The sequence below is a fragment of the Tyto alba genome, unplaced genomic scaffold (genome assembly GCF_018691265.1).
Source record: "Tyto alba isolate M040663 unplaced genomic scaffold, T.alba_DEE_v4.0 Super-Scaffold_1, whole genome shotgun sequence".
Taxonomy (NCBI): domain Eukaryota; kingdom Metazoa; phylum Chordata; class Aves; order Strigiformes; family Tytonidae; genus Tyto; species Tyto alba.
In genome coordinates, this window is record NW_024881261.1 from 4,533,904 (window position 1) to 4,552,333 (window position 18,430).

At 40.8% G+C, this 18,430-nt stretch overlaps 1 protein-coding gene across 2 annotated transcripts; it reads left to right on the top strand.

Moving 5' to 3' along the window:
* Positions 1–351: 351 nt before the first annotated feature.
* Positions 352–15,606, top strand: OAT (ornithine aminotransferase). 2 transcript variants are annotated; one of them, XM_042790679.1, is made up of 11 exons: positions 352–472; positions 558–561; positions 3,522–3,750; positions 4,706–4,930; positions 5,047–5,142; positions 8,083–8,210; positions 9,835–9,957; positions 11,562–11,690; positions 12,666–12,779; positions 13,585–13,729; positions 14,699–15,606. In XM_042790679.1, exons 3-11 carry the CDS (start codon positions 3,552–3,554, stop codon positions 14,857–14,859), a joined length of 1,320 nt encoding a protein of 439 aa, XP_042646613.1. In that variant the 5' UTR covers positions 352–472; positions 558–561; positions 3,522–3,551; the 3' UTR covers positions 14,860–15,606. The 2 variants fall into 2 exon arrangements, with proteins under 2 accessions (XP_042646613.1, XP_032844614.1); XM_032988723.2 differs by lacking the exon at positions 558–561 and having other exon boundaries at positions 362–472; positions 3,524–3,750.
* The last annotated feature ends 2,824 nt before the right edge of the window (positions 15,607–18,430 follow it).

Consider the following 18,430-nt stretch of genomic DNA (forward strand, 5'->3'; position numbering starts at 1 on the left):
TCCGCGCTCGCCCTTTTCTACAGCAACTTCCCAAGCGCGGCCGAGGGCCGGCTGGGCGCCGACACCCGGCAGCAGGGCGCTCGGCTCGGCCCGCAGAGCCAGCAGGGTCGGGGGCTTCAGCCCCTCGAGGTGTGAGGGGGGATTTCTACAGGTGCAACAATGGCCCCCGCAGCCCGATCCGGCAGAGGCGAGCGGAGCCGGCCCGGGCCTCAGGGAGCGAGGGAGGCGGTGGCGCAGAGGGGAGAGCGCCGGCGGCTGGGGGGGGGCGGGACCTTGGGGCGGGGTGATTGGCTGAGCGCGGGGTGCCCGCGGCCAATCTGCGGGCGGTTAGCCAATCGGCGGCGGCGGGACGTCGGGCGGGGGAAGGGGCGGGGCGTTGCCGCGCAGCGCGGAGCGGTGACAGTCGCCGCCGGCCGCCCTCCCGCCTCTTCCCCGCGGGCACCGGGACGAGAAGCAGCGGCGGCGGCGGCAGGTACAGCGCGGCGGGGACCCGGCCCGGCCCGGGGCGGGGAGGGCGATCCCCGGCCTCCCGCCCGCCCCGCCTTGCCGCGGGACAGCGGCTGTGCCGGGGGAGGCCGCCGGCTGTGCGGGCAAGGCCGCAGCAGGCCCCGAGGCCGCGGGGACGGGCCACCGCCGGCTCGGCCCCCCCCCCCCCAACCCCCCGTGTTGCCGCTGAGGGGGAGCGGGGGATGGCACAACCTGCCCCCCGAGGGGTGGGCACGCCGGGCCGGGCCGGGCCTTGCCGCCGGAGCGTCGCTGTTCGTCTCCGTGCCCCTTGGCAGCTCCGCTGCCGCCCGCGGTACCGGCTTTGGCCGGGGGATGGCCGGGGGGGGGGAGGTGGGGCGGGTATTTCTCCGCTGGGTTTCTTGCTCTTTCTTGTCCGCCAGTCGAGGTCCTGAGCTGTTTCTGCTGGGGTGGTAATCTGAAAGGTAGTTTGGGCTGTCCAGACCGACACCCCTCCTGCTACAGCTTGTCCTCTTGAATGTTCACCCTCTTTTCTATTCAGTTGCTAAAGGCTGCGGCGCGGCGTGGATTCTTCTGTGCTGTATCACCGTGAATCTGAGTGTTTCACACGTATTTGATAACACACGACATCTACCTTGGGGCGTATTTCAGTGTATACGGCCCTTCAGCTGACCCGTGAAGTCTGCAGGCACGGTGCTCTTGCTTGGATATTCTTACTCAATAGTTGAGCAAAGTTGTTCAAGTATGTTTTGCAGCTGTGCTTTGAGGAGCTTTTCTGTTCTGATGCAAGACCTTTTCCACTTGGTGAAATGCCCTGGCTTCTGGTGCTGCAGGGCGTGATCATATTTCTTACTTCCTCACAGTTGGTAATAAGTTAGTTGTTCGCTATTTTTTTTTTTTCTTCCCTTCCCTCCCCCCGCATTGTGTCCCTCCTCTTTCCTGAAATTTCTGTTCATCTTGTCTTGCTGACCGTCAACACCAGATTTTTCTTCACCTTTTAATTCTAGATGCATCCATAATTCTCAGCTTCACTCAGCCCTACCCCATGTAATCTTCCACACCTTGGCTAAAATGACGTGGCCTTACTAGCATACGTTGCAGGGCATTTCTCCTTTTGACGGTGCAAGTCCTTTTAAAATTTTTTGATTAGTATCTTCCAACCTGAGAGAAGTAAAAGAAGAACCTCAAATTGGTGGTCTCTAATTCTTCATGCAGAAAGGTGGCTCTCTGATGCAGGGCGGATGAGAGCTTCATTTCTTTACAGCTTTCATTTCAGGAATGTCTGGAAAATCTCCAAAAATACAGAAGCTTGTGATAGAATTAGCTGCTCTGCCATGGAGGTGTGCCAGGGGCCAGGATGTCACAGACCAATTCAATTTTACAAGTTAAGCAAGCTGTCATTTTGAGTGGCACAGCTGAGCTGAGTTTCTGTCAGAAATTTTTCTTGCACAGAGAAGTATTTGCCTTTTATATTTGCAAAAGCTTTGAAGTCTTGAAAAGTATTAACACAAATGGCTGATATTTAGTGGTGTTGATGATAGCTGATAAAATGCCCAGAGCTGTGAAGCTGCAGTTCATCTCTTGCTGGAATGGAGACTGTTGACTTTTCTGAAAGACTTAGATTTTGATAGCTGATTTTTGAGAAGAGAAAATAGTCTTCTGGCTTTGCTTAGAAGTGAGGAGCAGCAGTGTAATATCTGAGGAGTCCGCTGAAGGAAATGCCTCTCTGTTTAAGGTGACACATTATCCAGTATGCAGACCTTTTCCAAAATGAATTTAGAATTAATCCATGACTTAATATTTCTGTCTCTGCAAGCAGCCTGAAATAACACCACCCTTGTGTAAACCATCCCTGCATTCTCCTGTTGATACTTAATAAATACATTTTGGTTAAGTTTTGCAGTATTCTTTTGTTGTTAGGTAGTGCAGCAGTCAAGGCTACTTAGCTCTTCAGTTTGCTATGGAGTATGTTACAAAGGAGGCTGCATTTGATAATCATAGTACTTGCCACTGTAACCTGTGATCTTCCTTGTGGGCTAAACCTTTTGCCAGTTTATAAGTGTGATGTTCTGCCAGACTAGAAACTTGAGCTTTGAGAACTCTAGGTCTTGCTAAAGCGATCAGTTTCCTTGGTGGCTCTCTGCTGTTCCCAGGACTGGGTGCTGTGAGGAGAGCTTGCTTCAACAACTTCTAAAACGCCAACTCAGTTTCCCTTCTCTGGGACGTATCTTTACATTGACTGAGGTGAAGGCACAGGGAGGAAATGCAAGTGTATGTCTCGTGAAATTCTACCCTCGGATTATCCTTAGATGTTAATAGTACAGGGTTATGTATTCAGGGGAAATTGCTAAGTTTTACTAAGAAAATACAGGGTGCTATAATGATCGTTACTATCTGGCATACTACTACTTTCCATGTAATTTTTGATGGTCTTAAAGCGCTATTAGCAGTGACTGCTTTATGTGTAGGTGGCAACATTTTAAAATCAAGAATGCAATTTATATAAAAAGTCACAAATTCTGCTTCTTAAAGCTGACCTCAGTTAAAACTATTGGATCCTTTATCAATTTGATAATAGTATCAGCTAAACATTATTTTGGGTCAGGTGCTTCCTTCCTAGATTATATTATCTACTTTCTGATTTTGTGACAAGATTTGTTTTATGGAAATCTTTGTTAGGTGGAAGGCTTTCAATAGCACAAGAAGTTTGATGGACTTAGCTTTCTTATTGTGGTTTATATTAATAAATCTAGTCCCAATTTAAGACACTATGAAAAAGGAACACCTATAGGAAAAATTATGTGACTAGTTCATTGACTGAGTCACACAGTTTTCTTTTTGTTACAGTGAGTGCACAGTAAAATAGAAAAATTACTTATTTGAAGTCAGTACTGCATTCATTTATACTTCATATAATCTTTCTTGATTGAATTGCAAAAGAGTTGAGGAACCTGAAATCCTGGCAGTAAAAACACTTCAACTGCGTCATTTCTTTTGAAGTATTCCTAGTGCTAATTATTAACTTACTTTTTTTTTTTTTTTTTTTTTTTCCCCCTAGATCTGTAACAGCATACCTGAAGTCAATAATGTTTTCCAAGCTAACCCATTCTCGCAGCCTTGCTGTTCTCTGTCGAGGTGTTCACGCTTCGCTGAGTTCTGCTACCTCAGTTGCTACTAAAAAAACCATTCAAGGACCTCCGTCCTCTGATTTCATATTTGAACGTGAGGCTAAATATGGTGCCCACAATTATCACCCACTACCTGTTGCTCTGGAAAAAGGAAAAGGTATTTTATTTATGTTTGGATGGGTGGTGTAGATGGGATGGGATCGTGGCATAATGTATTTTGACTTCATCAGTTTCTGAACCTTTGGGGGTTTTTTGGGAAGTGGGGTGGGTGGGACTGAGATAATTGATGAAATAAAGACAGCTGATTGCTGGTTAGAGAACTGGATCATTATGCATAAGTCTGCATGATAAAATTGTAGTCTCTCTTAAAATTATTTATCTAAATAGAGATCCAAGTTCTGATAATCTTCATAATTCAGAATAACTCAGCAAGAAAATTTCAAGCAACTTTGTTTCTTCTGTTACCTTGTGGGGAGAGGTTTAATGTTAATGAAAAGGTGCATTGAAACCCTATTTAAGTCCTTGTGTGCTATTCCAATATTATTCCTTAATTTAAATATACTCTGGTCTTTAATTATGTTTAAAGAGCTCTTGTGCTCTGCAGGTTAAATTCTATGTGTTGCTATTGAAATGCTATCAGCGTAGTGATCCAGTAGTTTATCAGTACATGTTTTGACAGCTCAGAGCTGTCAGTTAAGTTTTGAGACCATTTGGGTTCTGTTGGTTTTGTTCTTCCTTTTATGACCTCCAATTCTTATTAATTCTCTTACAAAAGTATTTTTCTCTGTCTGCTTTTTAGAACCCAAAACAGGGACTTGGAGGGGAAATAATATTCTCATATTACTACTTAGTGGAATGACAGCTTTCTTTTGAAATTATTCCTTTCTTGATTCCTCACTCGGCATTTGTTTGTACTGTACTAGTTTGTTGCTCATGCTGCCCTTGTCACCAGATTATTTTCTATTTAGAGAGCCTCTCTGGTATGCTCTACGGAACAGCGAGAATACCATTTATATTTGACCAAGTGGTGATGTAGCTCTTAGCTTATACCATTTAGTACTATCACATGTCTTCTTTCATTTTATGTATTGACCATGCCTTTATTTTCCTAGGTGTTTATGTGTGGGATGTCGAAGGTAGAAAGTATTTTGACTTTCTGAGTGCTTACAGTGCTGTTAATCAAGGCCACTGTCACCCAAAGATTGTGAACGCTCTGAAAGCTCAGTCTGAAAAACTGACCCTTACATCCAGAGCATTCTACAATGATGTACTTGGTGAATATGAGGAGTTTGTCACCAAAATGTTCAATTATAACAAAGTTCTTCCAATGAACACAGGTAAAAAAATAATTTTATTTCTTGTCTGTGAGATTCAATGGTTTTGTAACATTTGGTACTGCATCAATGGCCTGCCTCGAGTAGAAGTGTGATAATGGTACTGCTTTATGTTTTAGGAGTGGAGGCTGGAGAAACTGCCTGTAAATTGGCTCGGAAGTGGGCATACACTGTGAAAGGAATTCCAAAATACAAAGCAAAAATTATTTTTGCAGGTATGTAAGGTGTGTGTTACGAGTTGACGTATTGAGGAAGAAGAGAGCTCTAGACACTGGATGTAGCACTCTTTTTTTCTCCTATAGCTGTGGCAATTCCTCTGCAGTATTCTTAATGTTTCAGTTTTTACACTGAAATAAGTCTGTTGAGGACCTCTGTAAGCTTTCATATTTTAATACTGTAAGCTAAAATCTCAACCTATTAACAGGTTATGTTGCACTCACATATCTGCAGTCAGTGATTGTGATAAAAAGTTACTGTTGTGGCTACAGCAGTCTTTGCAGGACCTTAAAGTTCTCTAAGTGTCTCCTCCTAAATTGTGAAGTTCATTTTAAACTATATTCTGTTGACAAAATATTCTGTGTATGCTTCTGGCTCTTTGATTTTAACCTTAAATAGTTACAATGAATTATAAATATTTTTTTTAAATGTAACGTTGTTGTGGTTTGAGCTCAGAGGGCAGCTGAGCACCATGCAGCTGTTCACTCACCCTCCCATCCAGGAGATAGGGGAGGGAGTTGGAGGAATGAAGGGAGACTCGTAGGTTGAAGTAAAAACAGTTTAATAGTTGAAACAAAATAAGCCAGTAACAATAATAGAAAGTGCAAATGGGTAATGCACAATGAGATTGCTGACCACCCGCTGACCGATACCCAGATAGTTGTGCTTTATCAGGAGCTGCTTGTAATGTCTGGTTTTGCAAGGGAAATGAAACAATGAACTTAAACCCAGGAAGGAAACCATAGCTAATACGATGGTTTCTAAAGCTTTGTAAACAGCAATTGAATATAAAAAGTGGACCTTATTTGTACTACTTAACCTTTTTAGTTGTCAAAAATTGAGTGGCTGCCTGAAGTCACATGAAAAGTGCATTCAGTCCTCCATGCTCTTTTAACTGCTGCGTCGGCGTTAAAGTGCAGTATATTTTTCCCAATTGGTTGATTTTTATATACCTTTCTCTTGAATTAATTCCTCAAATTGCTGCCACCACTCAGATTCCACATTTGGGTTAAGCCTTCATCCCTCATAGGTTTTCCCCACCAGTGGTTTTCTTCTGCATTCTCAAGGTCTTCCAGAAGTTGGCATTAACCCAGCAAAGCCATATTGTAGTCTCAATCATACAATGAAGGTAAAAGCAATATTGCTAGAGTAAATATGGAGCCCTGCAACGTCCTGGTTATATACGTGGTACGCTTTCTCTCTTCATCTGCCTGCTCTGCTTGGCACTGTAATGGGGAGAAGTTGCCTGCCCCTGAAGAAGATACTGTGCTTTGCCAAAAAAAAAAAAAATTATGTCTAATTCAAACAACTTACATTTGGTATTCTTTGGTTATAGGGGAAGTATTTTTGTTGATTCTAATGTCCTTCAGTGGTTCTGCATTTTATAAAATCTTCCAGAATAAAGGCTACTACTAAATACTAACTTTTTTTAAATTGCTACAGCTGCAAATATTATTTCTGACTTTTGGTACATGTAATAGTTGAACCATAAATTGTCATTAGACAGCATTTATAAATTGAAATTCATTAGTTTAATATTACAATATGGTTTCTAGGACCGATTAAATTAGATTTTTTTTTTTTTTTTTTTTTTTTTTTTCCTTCTGGGAATTCTTTGAACCAGTATATTTATTTCTCCCTCCTTCTCTTCCATACCTACTTATTTTGCACTTCAGTCAATTAACTTTTAGTAAGTTCTTTCTCATCTTGATAAACTGGATATGCTCTTCATTTTTATGATCCTATCCCCTTAACCACAATATATAATTATGTGCTACATAGTTGGAAAAAAACAATAATAATCCTTCTCTTGTCAGAAGCCAGCATTTTGGCAGAAAAAAGCTCTCTTGGATAGCTAGGGTGGGAACAAAAAATAGCTTTAAACATCGGCCCAGAGAAATTGAGGGAGATTCTGTCCTTGATAGTGAGCCAGTATGAAGACTGGAGTGCTAAGGTGGAGCCAGCCTGCTGTCAGCAGATAGACTGCTCTGCTTCGTGTAATTCAGTCCTCAGGGCTTTGTCTCAGGATACAGAGGACTGCATGAACATAACCTTGAGGTGATAAGCATGTGACTCAGCAAAGCATGGCAGCGGTTGCTCTGGTAGGAGACATTGCTGTGGTGAAGACTGTAATGCTATTTACACTGGCAATTAGAAAGAGGGGATGCCGAGAGCTGGCTACGTCAGTAAGAATTGACTTCAGGATTTCCCTAAGATTGGAAACATCCTTTACTCCTAGGGTCACAGTTACACAAAGAAATCAGTGGGGGAAAGAAAAGGCTTGTAGTTCTGTGAAGGCATTGAACCGTTAATCTTCCTTAGTATTATTAAACATGTTATTATTGATTAGCTGAGAGTATGTTGATTTAACTGAATTATTAACATGAATATTTCATAGTCTGGGTGATAGTTGGTTCTTAGACATTTTAACTGGTGTTTCTATATGAAATAGTGCAATGTCACAATATTTTTTACATATATAAATGGGTTCTCCTGGAACTCTGAAATGCACAGAAATAGATTTTTTGATTTAAGCTTACTGGCAGCTTTATTTTTAGGACCTAAATTCTGCGTGGTGTTTATTCTTTTTTTTCCTTCATTTAATGAATAGTATTTATGTAAAAGCTGTACATCTTTCTTAAAGATGTTATCCTCCTGAGTTATTTTCAATTTTTCAGACTATTAACAAAGTTTATATTTTGTATACTTGCCAGGTCTTATAGTATAATTATCTTTTGATTTTATATGTGCTTTGATACAGCAACGCAATGTATTTATGGCATCAATGTAAAATGCTAGCAATTAGCAGAAGGATGCTAATGTGCTAATGCTAGGCGACTCCTAAAATGCATTACCAAATGGAAAGTGTGATGTCCTATAAACTGTTCTGGCTCTTAGTCAGTTTTGTAAAAATTGGCCTCTTTTTTTTTTTTTTTTAGCTGGCAACTTCTGGGGCAGAACCATGTCTGCTATCTCTAGTTCTACCGACCCATCCAGCTATGATGGATTTGGACCCTTTATGCCAGGTTTCGAACTGATCCCATACAATGACCTGTCTGCTCTTGAGGTATTTGACAATTTTTGTTCTCTTGTAAGAAATCATTTTACAGTGTCTCTTTGATAAATAGCAAGGCAGGGAAATCAGAAGTTTATCCTTTGAAACATATGCTTTGATATTTAGATACATGTATCTAGACATATATAAGAAATATATATGTTATAATTACTTATAGGAAATGTATGTATATTCTGCTTTGATTTTCAGTTTTGCTTTAGGATGTAAAAGGAGAACTGCACAATCTGTTTGATTCCCACATCACTAAGATGCTCGAGGTACAAACAAAGAACAGCAGATGAACTGTAAGGGAATTCAGAACAGTAACATACGTTCCAAAGTCAGGGCTTAGATTCTGAAACTAATATCTTTACCTGCTTTTCTCAGAAATGCTGTGCATTCTTCAATGACCAGATGACTAGGATTCACTGCAGTCGCAAACAAGTCTTTCCAGTTTCACAGCATCCTTAAAACCATGCTAGACTGGTGTTTCACTTAAGCTACTGAAATGCTAGTGATTCTGCGTTTCCCTAGGTTTTCTGAGATGCATCCTGTCCAGCTGTTGGGAAGGGTTGACTTTGATTAGTCTAAAATTTCCCACCCTTATAGTGTGGGGCTTAGGTATTAAAGGGTAGATGCTGCTTGATGGCAGCCATAGGGTGCTGGACTTGGGACCTGGGAGGCAGGAGGATTCCAGACAAGCACAGATGGTCCTGAAGCTCTAGGAACGTTGGCATTGCCACTTTTCCATCGTCTGGGTACATCGTCTCCATGAGTGACAGGTTGGTTAGTCCTCTGGGCCTGTTGGGTCTGCTTAGTGCAAGTGAGTTGGCTGTGGAGATCGGAGGGTTTATAGGACAGAGATGCTTGCCTCCTAGGAGTTTGGTTAGGGGAAACAAAGGTCTCTCAGTGTATTATAGTTGCAATGTGGAAAAACTTCTCACATCTGAACCTATGTAAGACTGCCCATTGTGCAAGCTCTGTAAGTATTTAGTGGCTTTCAGCCAACTTTACTGAGGCTTTCAATATGCTCTGGAGACCTGAAACTTAGATCCACGTCCATCAGACTGATAACTGAATTAGTTCTGTTTATGGGGCAATACTGAGAAAAGCTGTAGTAAATTCATGTGGGGAATCATTACATCTCTTGAGTCTTGTGGACTTCTAAACTTTTTAGAACTTGATGGTGCAAGAATGTAGCTGTGGACTTTGCTTTATGGTGACAAAATTGTTCTGGAGAGGCTCCTCTTTTTTTTTTTTTTTTTTTTTTTTTTGAGGTGTACTGGGGAAGCATTGAGCAATTGTTTGTCGTGTATGGGGTAATGCAAAACTGAGTGTATTTCTGAGGTAGTTTGTGAATTGAGCCGATAACCTGTTTGTCTGGGTTTGCAATTTTTAAGGTTTGCAATTTCCCAAGCAAGCACACCAGCTGATTTTTCAAGGCAAATAATGACATAGGCTTCTGTTTTGGAACTGAAATGGCACTCAGGGATAACTGCCCAACATGGATACTATTATGATCATTTGAGGAAGAACATTAAGGTTTGAGCTAGGTTCTGCTACATGTTTTTTCTAAAGCTGACCTGAGTTAAGCATTTTCTTTTTGTCTCTCCTATCCATATGTCTCTTTTTCTAGCGAGCCCTTCAGGATCCCAATGTAGCAGCTTTCATGGTTGAACCAATTCAAGGTGAAGCAGGTGTGGTTGTTCCTGACAAAGGTTATCTTACAGGAGTGCGGGACCTCTGCACAAAACACAACGTAAGGAATTTGCTGTAACAAGGTGTCTTAAACATTACACACAGCGTTTACTGGCATATCTTGTCAGGTTATCCTCCTATGCAGGGTACAGGGCTTCATATACTATTTAATAATTTCCTTTTCTTTTAGTGGAACAGAGTAGGAATACTTCTTGTATTTCCTGTCAATACCTTACCAGGAAGTACTACTTAGCAGTGCACATTTTTCACCGTTTCTTATTGCTGTCACTACTTTAAGTTTCTAATGAATGTTCTTAAAATTATATTTATTTTAAATTAATTTAACTATTAATTTCTTTTTCACTTTATAAGTTTCTTGGGCCAGAAGCCAATTATTGCAGTGGTTCTACCATGGCTTTCAAGGGACCTTGTTGCTGGAGTACATAAGTGCTACCAAGAGTTAGTAACAGCAGCGGGTCACAGAATGAAACACTGAAGAAGATGGTCATATGCTTATGAATGTTCTTTTAAGATCTCTGAAGAGCAGAGGTCTTGTAATTTTGTTCTTTTGTTCAACGTTTTCTCAGATACTCTTTCATACCACATTCCTGACTCCTATTCTGAATATTATGTCCTGCCTGAATTCTACGAAGAAACGTTTAGTTTTGAAAACAGAATGTTAGATCCATAACTTCTGTTCTCTGCTAGAGAAGACGCTGAATTAGACTTGCATTCAGTGTCTCTGGAAGGGTGGGAAGATGTGTTTGTACATATCTCCATGTCCCTCAGTTGTCTTTGGGTACCACTACTTCTCACAAGCAGGCTGCCGTGCCTTCTTATTCCAGGACCACTTTGGTCAGCCTCTCTCACAGGCCCAGGCCACGTCCTTTGTAAATGTAAGGAAAACGACAAAAAAAATCTGCTGATTTACAGCTCTTTGTTCCCTTGGTGTTGCCTGTCTGATTTAAAAATCAGTAGTCTCTATTCCGATAGAATTCTGATTCTTAATTTGCAAGTGCCTACCCGTAATCCCTTCTCTACCTTCAGAAGGAAGGTATTGACATATATTGAATAAAGTTATCTTCGTTGCTGATGTGATACTTGCCTCAAAAAATAAGAGCTACTTTCCAAATAGTGGTATGTGAAGATAGTGCAGCTTAGGAAAACAAGATCAAAAACTTGGATCTAGGTTCTGAGAGTTATTTAGACACTTAGATACCAGACTACAAGACTTGCAGAGTTGCTAAAATGGCAATTTTCATAAGCTTCCAAAGGTCAGTGTGCCAATGATGCACTGGAAGTAAAGTTAAATGAATCTTAACTTTTTGGAAATCCCACTCGTTGTTATGTTGCAGATAGATTTTGGTCAGGCAGTGTCCAACCCTACGTGGACTATGGCTTACGTAGAAAAGAATATGCTAAAGATGTTGAGAGAGAGGATAGTATGTTCACTTGTTAGTATTTTGACATTTCATAGAATATGTAAGTCTCCAGGAGGTTTAGAGGAGGTAAAGGAAGTACCTTTGTGTACTTAGTGTAATGCAGCTGGAAGATCTTTCACTTAATTGTGTGCAATTACACTGCATTGTTTGAATGGAGTTAGGAACAGGAATGGAGGTCATTCTCTGTTATGTGTGGAATTTTCTTCTTTTTATCTCTATAAAGGTTCTATTTATTGCTGATGAAATACAGACTGGTTTGGCCAGAACAGGGAAGATGCTAGCTGTTGACCATGAAAATGTGAGACCTGATCTGATTCTTCTTGGAAAGGCCCTTTCTGGTGGCTTATATCCTGTGAGTAACAAAGAAATATCCATTTGTTAAATAATGATTTTTAAGTAGTTAACATTGCAAGTCTGCTAGTTGGAAGAACAATATATGTGACATTTGTTGTACTTGGAAATCAGTGTTAACAAGATTATGGACCCAGATAGTCCAACCTGTGAGAGATACATAAGAAAATAATGGAATACATAATATTATCTTTATAGCTGAAATGGCTGTATAGTATCCTGAATTTTCTATATTGATACTTGACTTGTTAGGGTGGCATGTTATTAAATGCTATCTTCTTTGGCTGGTGATTTTTAGGTGTTCTGGCCTTTCTTAATTAATTGAATAAATTTGATATATCTGTGTTTTCTTCAGTTTGATATTATCCTACCAGGAAAGTAGGTGTCTTGTGGCCAGCTTTTCGTTCTGGAATTACTGGTTAGTCTTTTGTTCTCTCTCTGGAGAGTAATTTATCAGAGTCTTTCGGTGATTAGTTTCTAGATGGATTCTGTAAAGGAATAAAAAATACTGATGTGTGTTAAAACATATATTATAAAGCTATTTCTGAACAACTGGCATTATTTCACTTGTTTGGCATGCCCGCATGACTGATTTTATCCTCTTGGAGTGACTTAAATTCCTGCTGATTAAGCTGGAAATTACAACATGCCTTGAACTGTTTTGGCCAATTGAATGTATTTCTGAGTTGTTAACCAGAGTATTGAAGTTTAAACTTAAAATAATATTCAGTTTGGAGAAATAGCTTTCAACTGTAGTTAGATGTTATATGTTGCCACTATAGCTCAGTGTATTTAAGGGATTGTTCTTTGTCGGGTATGCTCTCCTCTGTACAGAGCTGGGAATGTAAATGTAATTTCTCACTATAGGCTGAAAATTACTCTTTGCTGAGCCCTGAGGAAAAGTTTGCTGCAGAGATAGTTATTGTTACTGTTCTAAATATATATGTAAATTAATTGGCTGACTTTCCCATTTTAGATCTCAGCAGTACTATGTGATGATGAAGTTATGCTGACCATTAAGCCTGGTGAACATGGATCTACTTATGGAGGAAATCCATTAGCTTGTCGAGTTGCAATGGCAGCACTGGAGGTTTGTGTGTTGTAAGAGAGATTTGGATTGCAAAGGAAAAAGGGTGTCACGCTGATGGGATCTTTGCTTAAATAATTGATAATATTTGTTATGCTCTGAGTAGAAATCTAGCTTTAAGTAATAATGGAAAATTGGTAGTGATTAGCTGTTTGCATAGATCATAAAACACATTCTAAAGTCTTTACTGGAAATGTGTCCTAATTTCTGTGTTCTTATGGTCTTAATGTCTTAAATGACAAAATAAAATTAATCTATGGGGAGTTTAAAGACACTTAAATAAATTTGGTAAAATAGTTTTACTAATTTCACAAAGACATTTTTAAATTGGCTTATTTTACTGTACCATATTGCAGAAGCTGCTGCTCTGTGAGCTTGATAGCACATATATGCTACTGGAGCTCAAACAGAAGCTAGTAAAATGCCTTGTCCAGAGTCCATATTTTAATTATTCTGTGACTGTGTAATTGACTACATGTAATTCAAGTCACTCAGCCTCATCATTACCCAATATGTGAACCTGGACAGATTAAGAGTCTTCAGAGGTTTACCATTTACTTGTAAATAATGGCAAATGAAAAGCAGTCAATTTCGAATAAAATTTCAGAGAGATTATTGTTACTTGTAAACATGAATGAGTAAAGGCTTGATACTAATCTGCTTGGATATGCAGCCTTTGCAGTGACACTTTGGATGCAACAGCTTTTGTATCTCAGCAATTGTAATGTTACTGGTCATCCATTCCAGCGTGGTACATCACACAAATGCAGTGCCCTTCAGTTTGACTGTAGATCTGACTTCCCTTTAGGTAATTGAAGAGGAAGACTTGGCTAAAAATGCAGAAATAATGGGTAACATACTAAGAAACGAGCTCATGAAGACACCGTCTGATATTGTAACTTCTGTAAGAGGAAAAGGACTGTTAAATGCAATTGTAATTCGGGAAACCAAAGGTAAGAAAATAAAATCAACTGCACAATCACAACATGAAAAAATATTTTTTCAACTTAAATTGGAAAATATCTTAATGGGGTAGGGGGGATGGCTTATAGGCATCATGTCTGGGTTCAGACTTTGGCTATAGTAGTACTGTAGTACTGTAGAAAATTTATTCAAGTGACTGTGCTATTAAAAACAGAGGGTTTTTTACTAAGTAAGTCTGAACAACTTCTTTTTAAATGATTTGAATTCTTCTGTGATTTGATAATGTTCAAACCTGATGGTGAATCTAGCTCCCAACAAATACCCTTTTGTCTCCTCATTGGATGAAAACTGGTCACATCTGGAACACTAGTTGCTGTCAGATTATGGGAGGATTGGCTGAGGTTGGTTGTTTCCAGGACAGTGCAATGAAGACAGGAGGGTACAAGAACGGAAAAAGCTAATGACTGAGAACAAGTTTCTAGGGTTTAACAGCTCGAACTATATAAGAAGACTGCTTAGAAGCCAGAGCAGACAATTATTTTTCTCATGAATATGCTAAGTGACAAAGTGCTGTGGGGAGGTGTGATAATTTCTTAAGACTTGTGTGTGAAGCACTGAAATCCAGGCATACGTGTAACCTTGTCTGAAGTCCTGTCCAGATGTTCTCTTGCCTCCCCTTCGCGTGGTTCCCCCTTTTAAATTTATTGCTACATGGCAGTAGGTGGCCAAATAGGAGTCAAACTCGGCGTGCTTGAGGCAAACCTGTGAGTCCCTGCAGACCAGCTGCAGTTTTGCAGCAGCCTTGTGTTCACTGCGAATTCCGGGGAGTTGCTCAGGTGCTCCGGAGCGACCGCTTCGTTTGCGAGAAGGAAAGCACGTCAGCTTTTCACTGCCAGGTGGCAAACAGTTTACAGTCTGATCCCACATACCCTGTGCTTCAATTGTGCCACTTCTTGTGTAGTGTAAGTGTAAGTGTCTTCTTTTTCCTGTGATTGTAGACTACGATGCCTGGAAGGTGTGTCTGCGGCTTCGTGATAACGGACTTCTTGCCAAACCTACGCATGGTGATATCATTCGGCTGGCACCACCACTCGTGATTAAGGAGGATGAAATCAGAGAATGCATCGAAATAATTCATAAGACCATTCTGTCTTTCTGAACACATGGCTTTTAAAGTGTATCTGCTGACTGACCCAAGGTGGTGTGTTGAAATACGTGCGATGAAGGCCTGCTCTTGAAGCGAGCATCTCATTCTTTTTATCTGAGGACTTGACTCTTAAAAACATAGCTATGTCTGTAAATTATAATGGCTCTGAAGAAAATAAAGAATGATTTCAAAGAGTTTCCAGTCTTGGAATACTTGAAAATAAAGTGGTGAGGTTCTGTTCATCTAGTTGTGTACCTGCTGAACAGTTAAGTCCGAATGTTTGAGGGGAGATATGTGTAGAAAACTGTTTAATTGTTGAAAGTCTTGGCCAAAGTTTAAAGTGTAATTTATATATATTTCAATAAGGGTGGTCTTGCACTCTCATATCACTCTCTAAAATATCACATTTGGCATTTTGACCCTTGGTGAAATGTCTGTAGGATGGAAGCACTTGTCATTATGGATGAATGTCTGTTTCTCATTTGTAGCTAGAAAAAACTTCTAATGCTGAAGGTTTGACAAACTGGGTGTTATGCTGGTGAACTTGAGAAGCATCGAGCTATGTTCTGTATGTACAATATTTTGATTGTATGACAAGAGATGCTGTTTTCAAGACTGGTCTCACTGTTTGGCTTTGCGATCTTGTAAAATAGATCTGACCGTATAGATTTGTTTTTACTGTTATAAAACTTTCTGTAATCTGGATGGTTATATTAAAACATGCCTTGCATCAAAATAAATGTTCATGTGCAACTAAAATGTGTGTTCAGAGAGAGCCCCACAGAAACTTGCTGTTGCCTCTGTCCAGAGCCCCAGCAAGTGCTGCCTTTGCAGCAGTCTGTATTTCTATCAATCAATATATGCAAGCTTCTGCTCTGCTTTTTTATAGGGTGAGTGCTTCTGCACTTCCATGCCTTTGGATGCTGCCAGTATCGTGTTCTGTCTGCAGTTGAGTTGGCTGCTATTCTTGCACTAGGTTGTTTTTTCATATTTCTTAACCGAGCTGGTTTTAGCTGAGACTAAATCTTGTTAATTCGAAGTGTTCAGTTTGCTGAGCATAGGGGTTAAGTGTAGTCACATAACTGGAAGTGGTAAATAATCCCTAGATATTTTATGGGCAGCTTAGTTTATGGAAATGAATCAATGTGCTGTGTAGGATCACAGAACCATTTACCTTGTTTTGGGTGAGGCAACATGAGTAATCATCTGCTGTGGATGAAGTAAGACTGATTTCAATTTGGAAAGGCCTCATTCTTGCATGGGGTAGTGTGTCACTGTGACTGTTGGTTTTAGCAATAAGAATAAAATGCAGAAGGGTGTTGCCTAGGAAGTTTGGCATTTCTGGAAGCTGTGCTTATGTAATCTGGTTGGAAAGGAGTGAAATTACTGAAAGAAACCGTAATGTAAACAGCATTTACTGGAGTCCTTTCAGAGACCAAAAGGTAAACCCCAAAAAAGCCATAGCAGCCAGAAAGTTTACTTTTGTAGAGTAATGAGGCTGGTAAGGGTGAAGGAGATGATCAGGTCCGTTCCCCTGCTCCGTACATCCCCAGATGACATACAGCTAGGCTGTTTGCCTGGGAGGGCTGTAGGGCAGAAGACTCCAGTCTTTGTTTCAGTGCTTCCCTGTCCTTACTGTTAGCAAGTCTCCTACCCTATCCTCCGTTTGTCCTCTTGCTGGCCGTTTATAGTGTCTGTCAGGCCACAGAGAACAGGTTATTTTCCTTCTGTGCAACAGCCTTTTACATACCTGAAGTTCGTTATTGTTACTGCTTCAGTCATTGCTCCTTCTCTAGATAAATTCTAATTCTTTCCTGAGGTGACATTTTCTAGAGCCCTGGCTGTTCTGTGATTCACTGCTCTGTCTGTGCCCCCACTAATGCCACGTAGAGCTAGACTAGCTCAGATGGCTCACGGGCTGCACTGCACTTTATGCTCCAGTGTTGTGGTTTGGGTTTTCTTGCAGTAGCGTATTTTTATCTCTCAGCCTGTTCTCCCAGGCTCCCTTTTGTGCAAGTTGTTTTGAAGAACAGCTTTGAAGCTGTTTCCCCCCATTTTTTTTATTCACGTAATAAGCAAGAATTACAAGCATGTAAAGTTCTGTGGTCTGGTCTACAGACTTTCATCCGCTATTACTGGGAATATTTCTCTGGCTTGCAGCGATCAGTCTGAGCTCTATTCTCGTCCAACCCACTTGCTGGTTGCAGATTTACCAGGTCAAGACTACTCGGAACTTGAGAAATTTTTCTCTTTCTACAGCAGACCACTGCTGACTGATTTCTGGGCTTTTTATTCATCTTATGATTGCTTCATAAAGCCAATTTGTTTGCAAGCTAGCGAAAATCAAGGTATGTATAGCCTTTCTGAAGACAAGTTAAAAACTGCCATCCTAAATTGCCCTTATTTAACGACGGGGTAATTGAGGAATTTTCTGTTTTAACCTGAAAGTTCTCTGACTTGCTCTCAACCCGTTGTTCCCACAGCCCCAGCTACCCGTGCGAGGTAGGTAGGTGCGTGATACCGGCCCAAGCAGCTTGGAAATTCAGGAACAGGTTTGGCGATGTCAAAGTCCCCCGAGCTCGTAGGCATGGTCAGAGCCTCAAGACACGCTATGCATCACGCACTGACACGGTGGTTTGTCGCTGTCTGTCCTTCTGGGGGTGGGACAAACTCTGCTCGCGCTTGTGAGACAGCACTGTTGCGCGCAAAACTGTGGAAAGGGGTGAAAACTGCGTGCAAAAAAAGTGAAAAACTAACGGGGCGGGAGGCAGAGCAAGGGCCAGGGTGTGTGACTGCAGCCTGGGAGCTGAAGCAGGCAAAGGCTTTTCTGACTGGTTTAATTACAGTTCAAATGCCAGAACAAGTCCAGAATTATATATATTATTTTGGGAGTGAAGAGAAGAACCCAGGACTTCTCTTTCCCAGACATTGAGCCTGTCTCCAGTTAACGTCTGCTTCAACAACAATAAAAAACATCGTGGCAGTTGTCAGGGAGATAGCAGGAAGAGCTGGAATGGCCAAAGGAGATGTGAAATTTCTTCCTCCCTTAGTGTGCAAAGTGGCAAAATTATAGGCTATCAGAATGATCATCTGCCTTTGATATGCTGTTCCCGTTTTGAGAAACGGGGCAAAAGAAGGGTTTGCTTTATCATGAAAAGTGTTTTTTGTCTTTCTTCTAGCAAGCATAAACTGGGATTGGGCCAATTGTCAGTGACACTGCTTAAACCTCTCAAACTCAAATACAGCTGCTTGTATAACTAATGTGGTTGTAAATCAGTCTCTGGTTTTGTTGTCTGGGATCTTAATTAGCCTTAGACGTTTTCTTCAGGTTTTTATTACCAAAAAAATGTAGACAACTAAAGTGCCCTTACCTGCTTAGTGCCAGAAATTCAGTGCTTTCAGGTTTGTACTTGTTCCACTTATTGCTCAAGTGTATATAGCGCAGGCAAATACTGGTCCTGAGCAAAGTGTAATTCGAAGGAGACCAAACGGAAAAGAATTTAAAAATGAGTGTAATATATACACTGAAACGGGCAAAACAAATATATGACATTTCATAAAATACTGTGAGCTTGTTTTTTGC

Bases quoted from the DNA above. Each gene is read 5' to 3' on its own strand.
- OAT (XM_042790679.1), top strand. From the start codon at position 3,552: ATGTTTTCCAAGCTAACCCATTCTCGCAGCCTTGCTGTTCTCTGTCGA. The intron at 4,931-5,046 runs GTAAAAAAATAA...TTTATGTTTTAG, and splicing joins AGTTCTTCCAATGAACACAG to GAGTGGAGGCTGGAGAAACT. The intron at 12,780-13,584 runs GTTTGTGTGTTG...ACTTCCCTTTAG, and splicing joins TTGCAATGGCAGCACTGGAG to GTAATTGAAGAGGAAGACTT.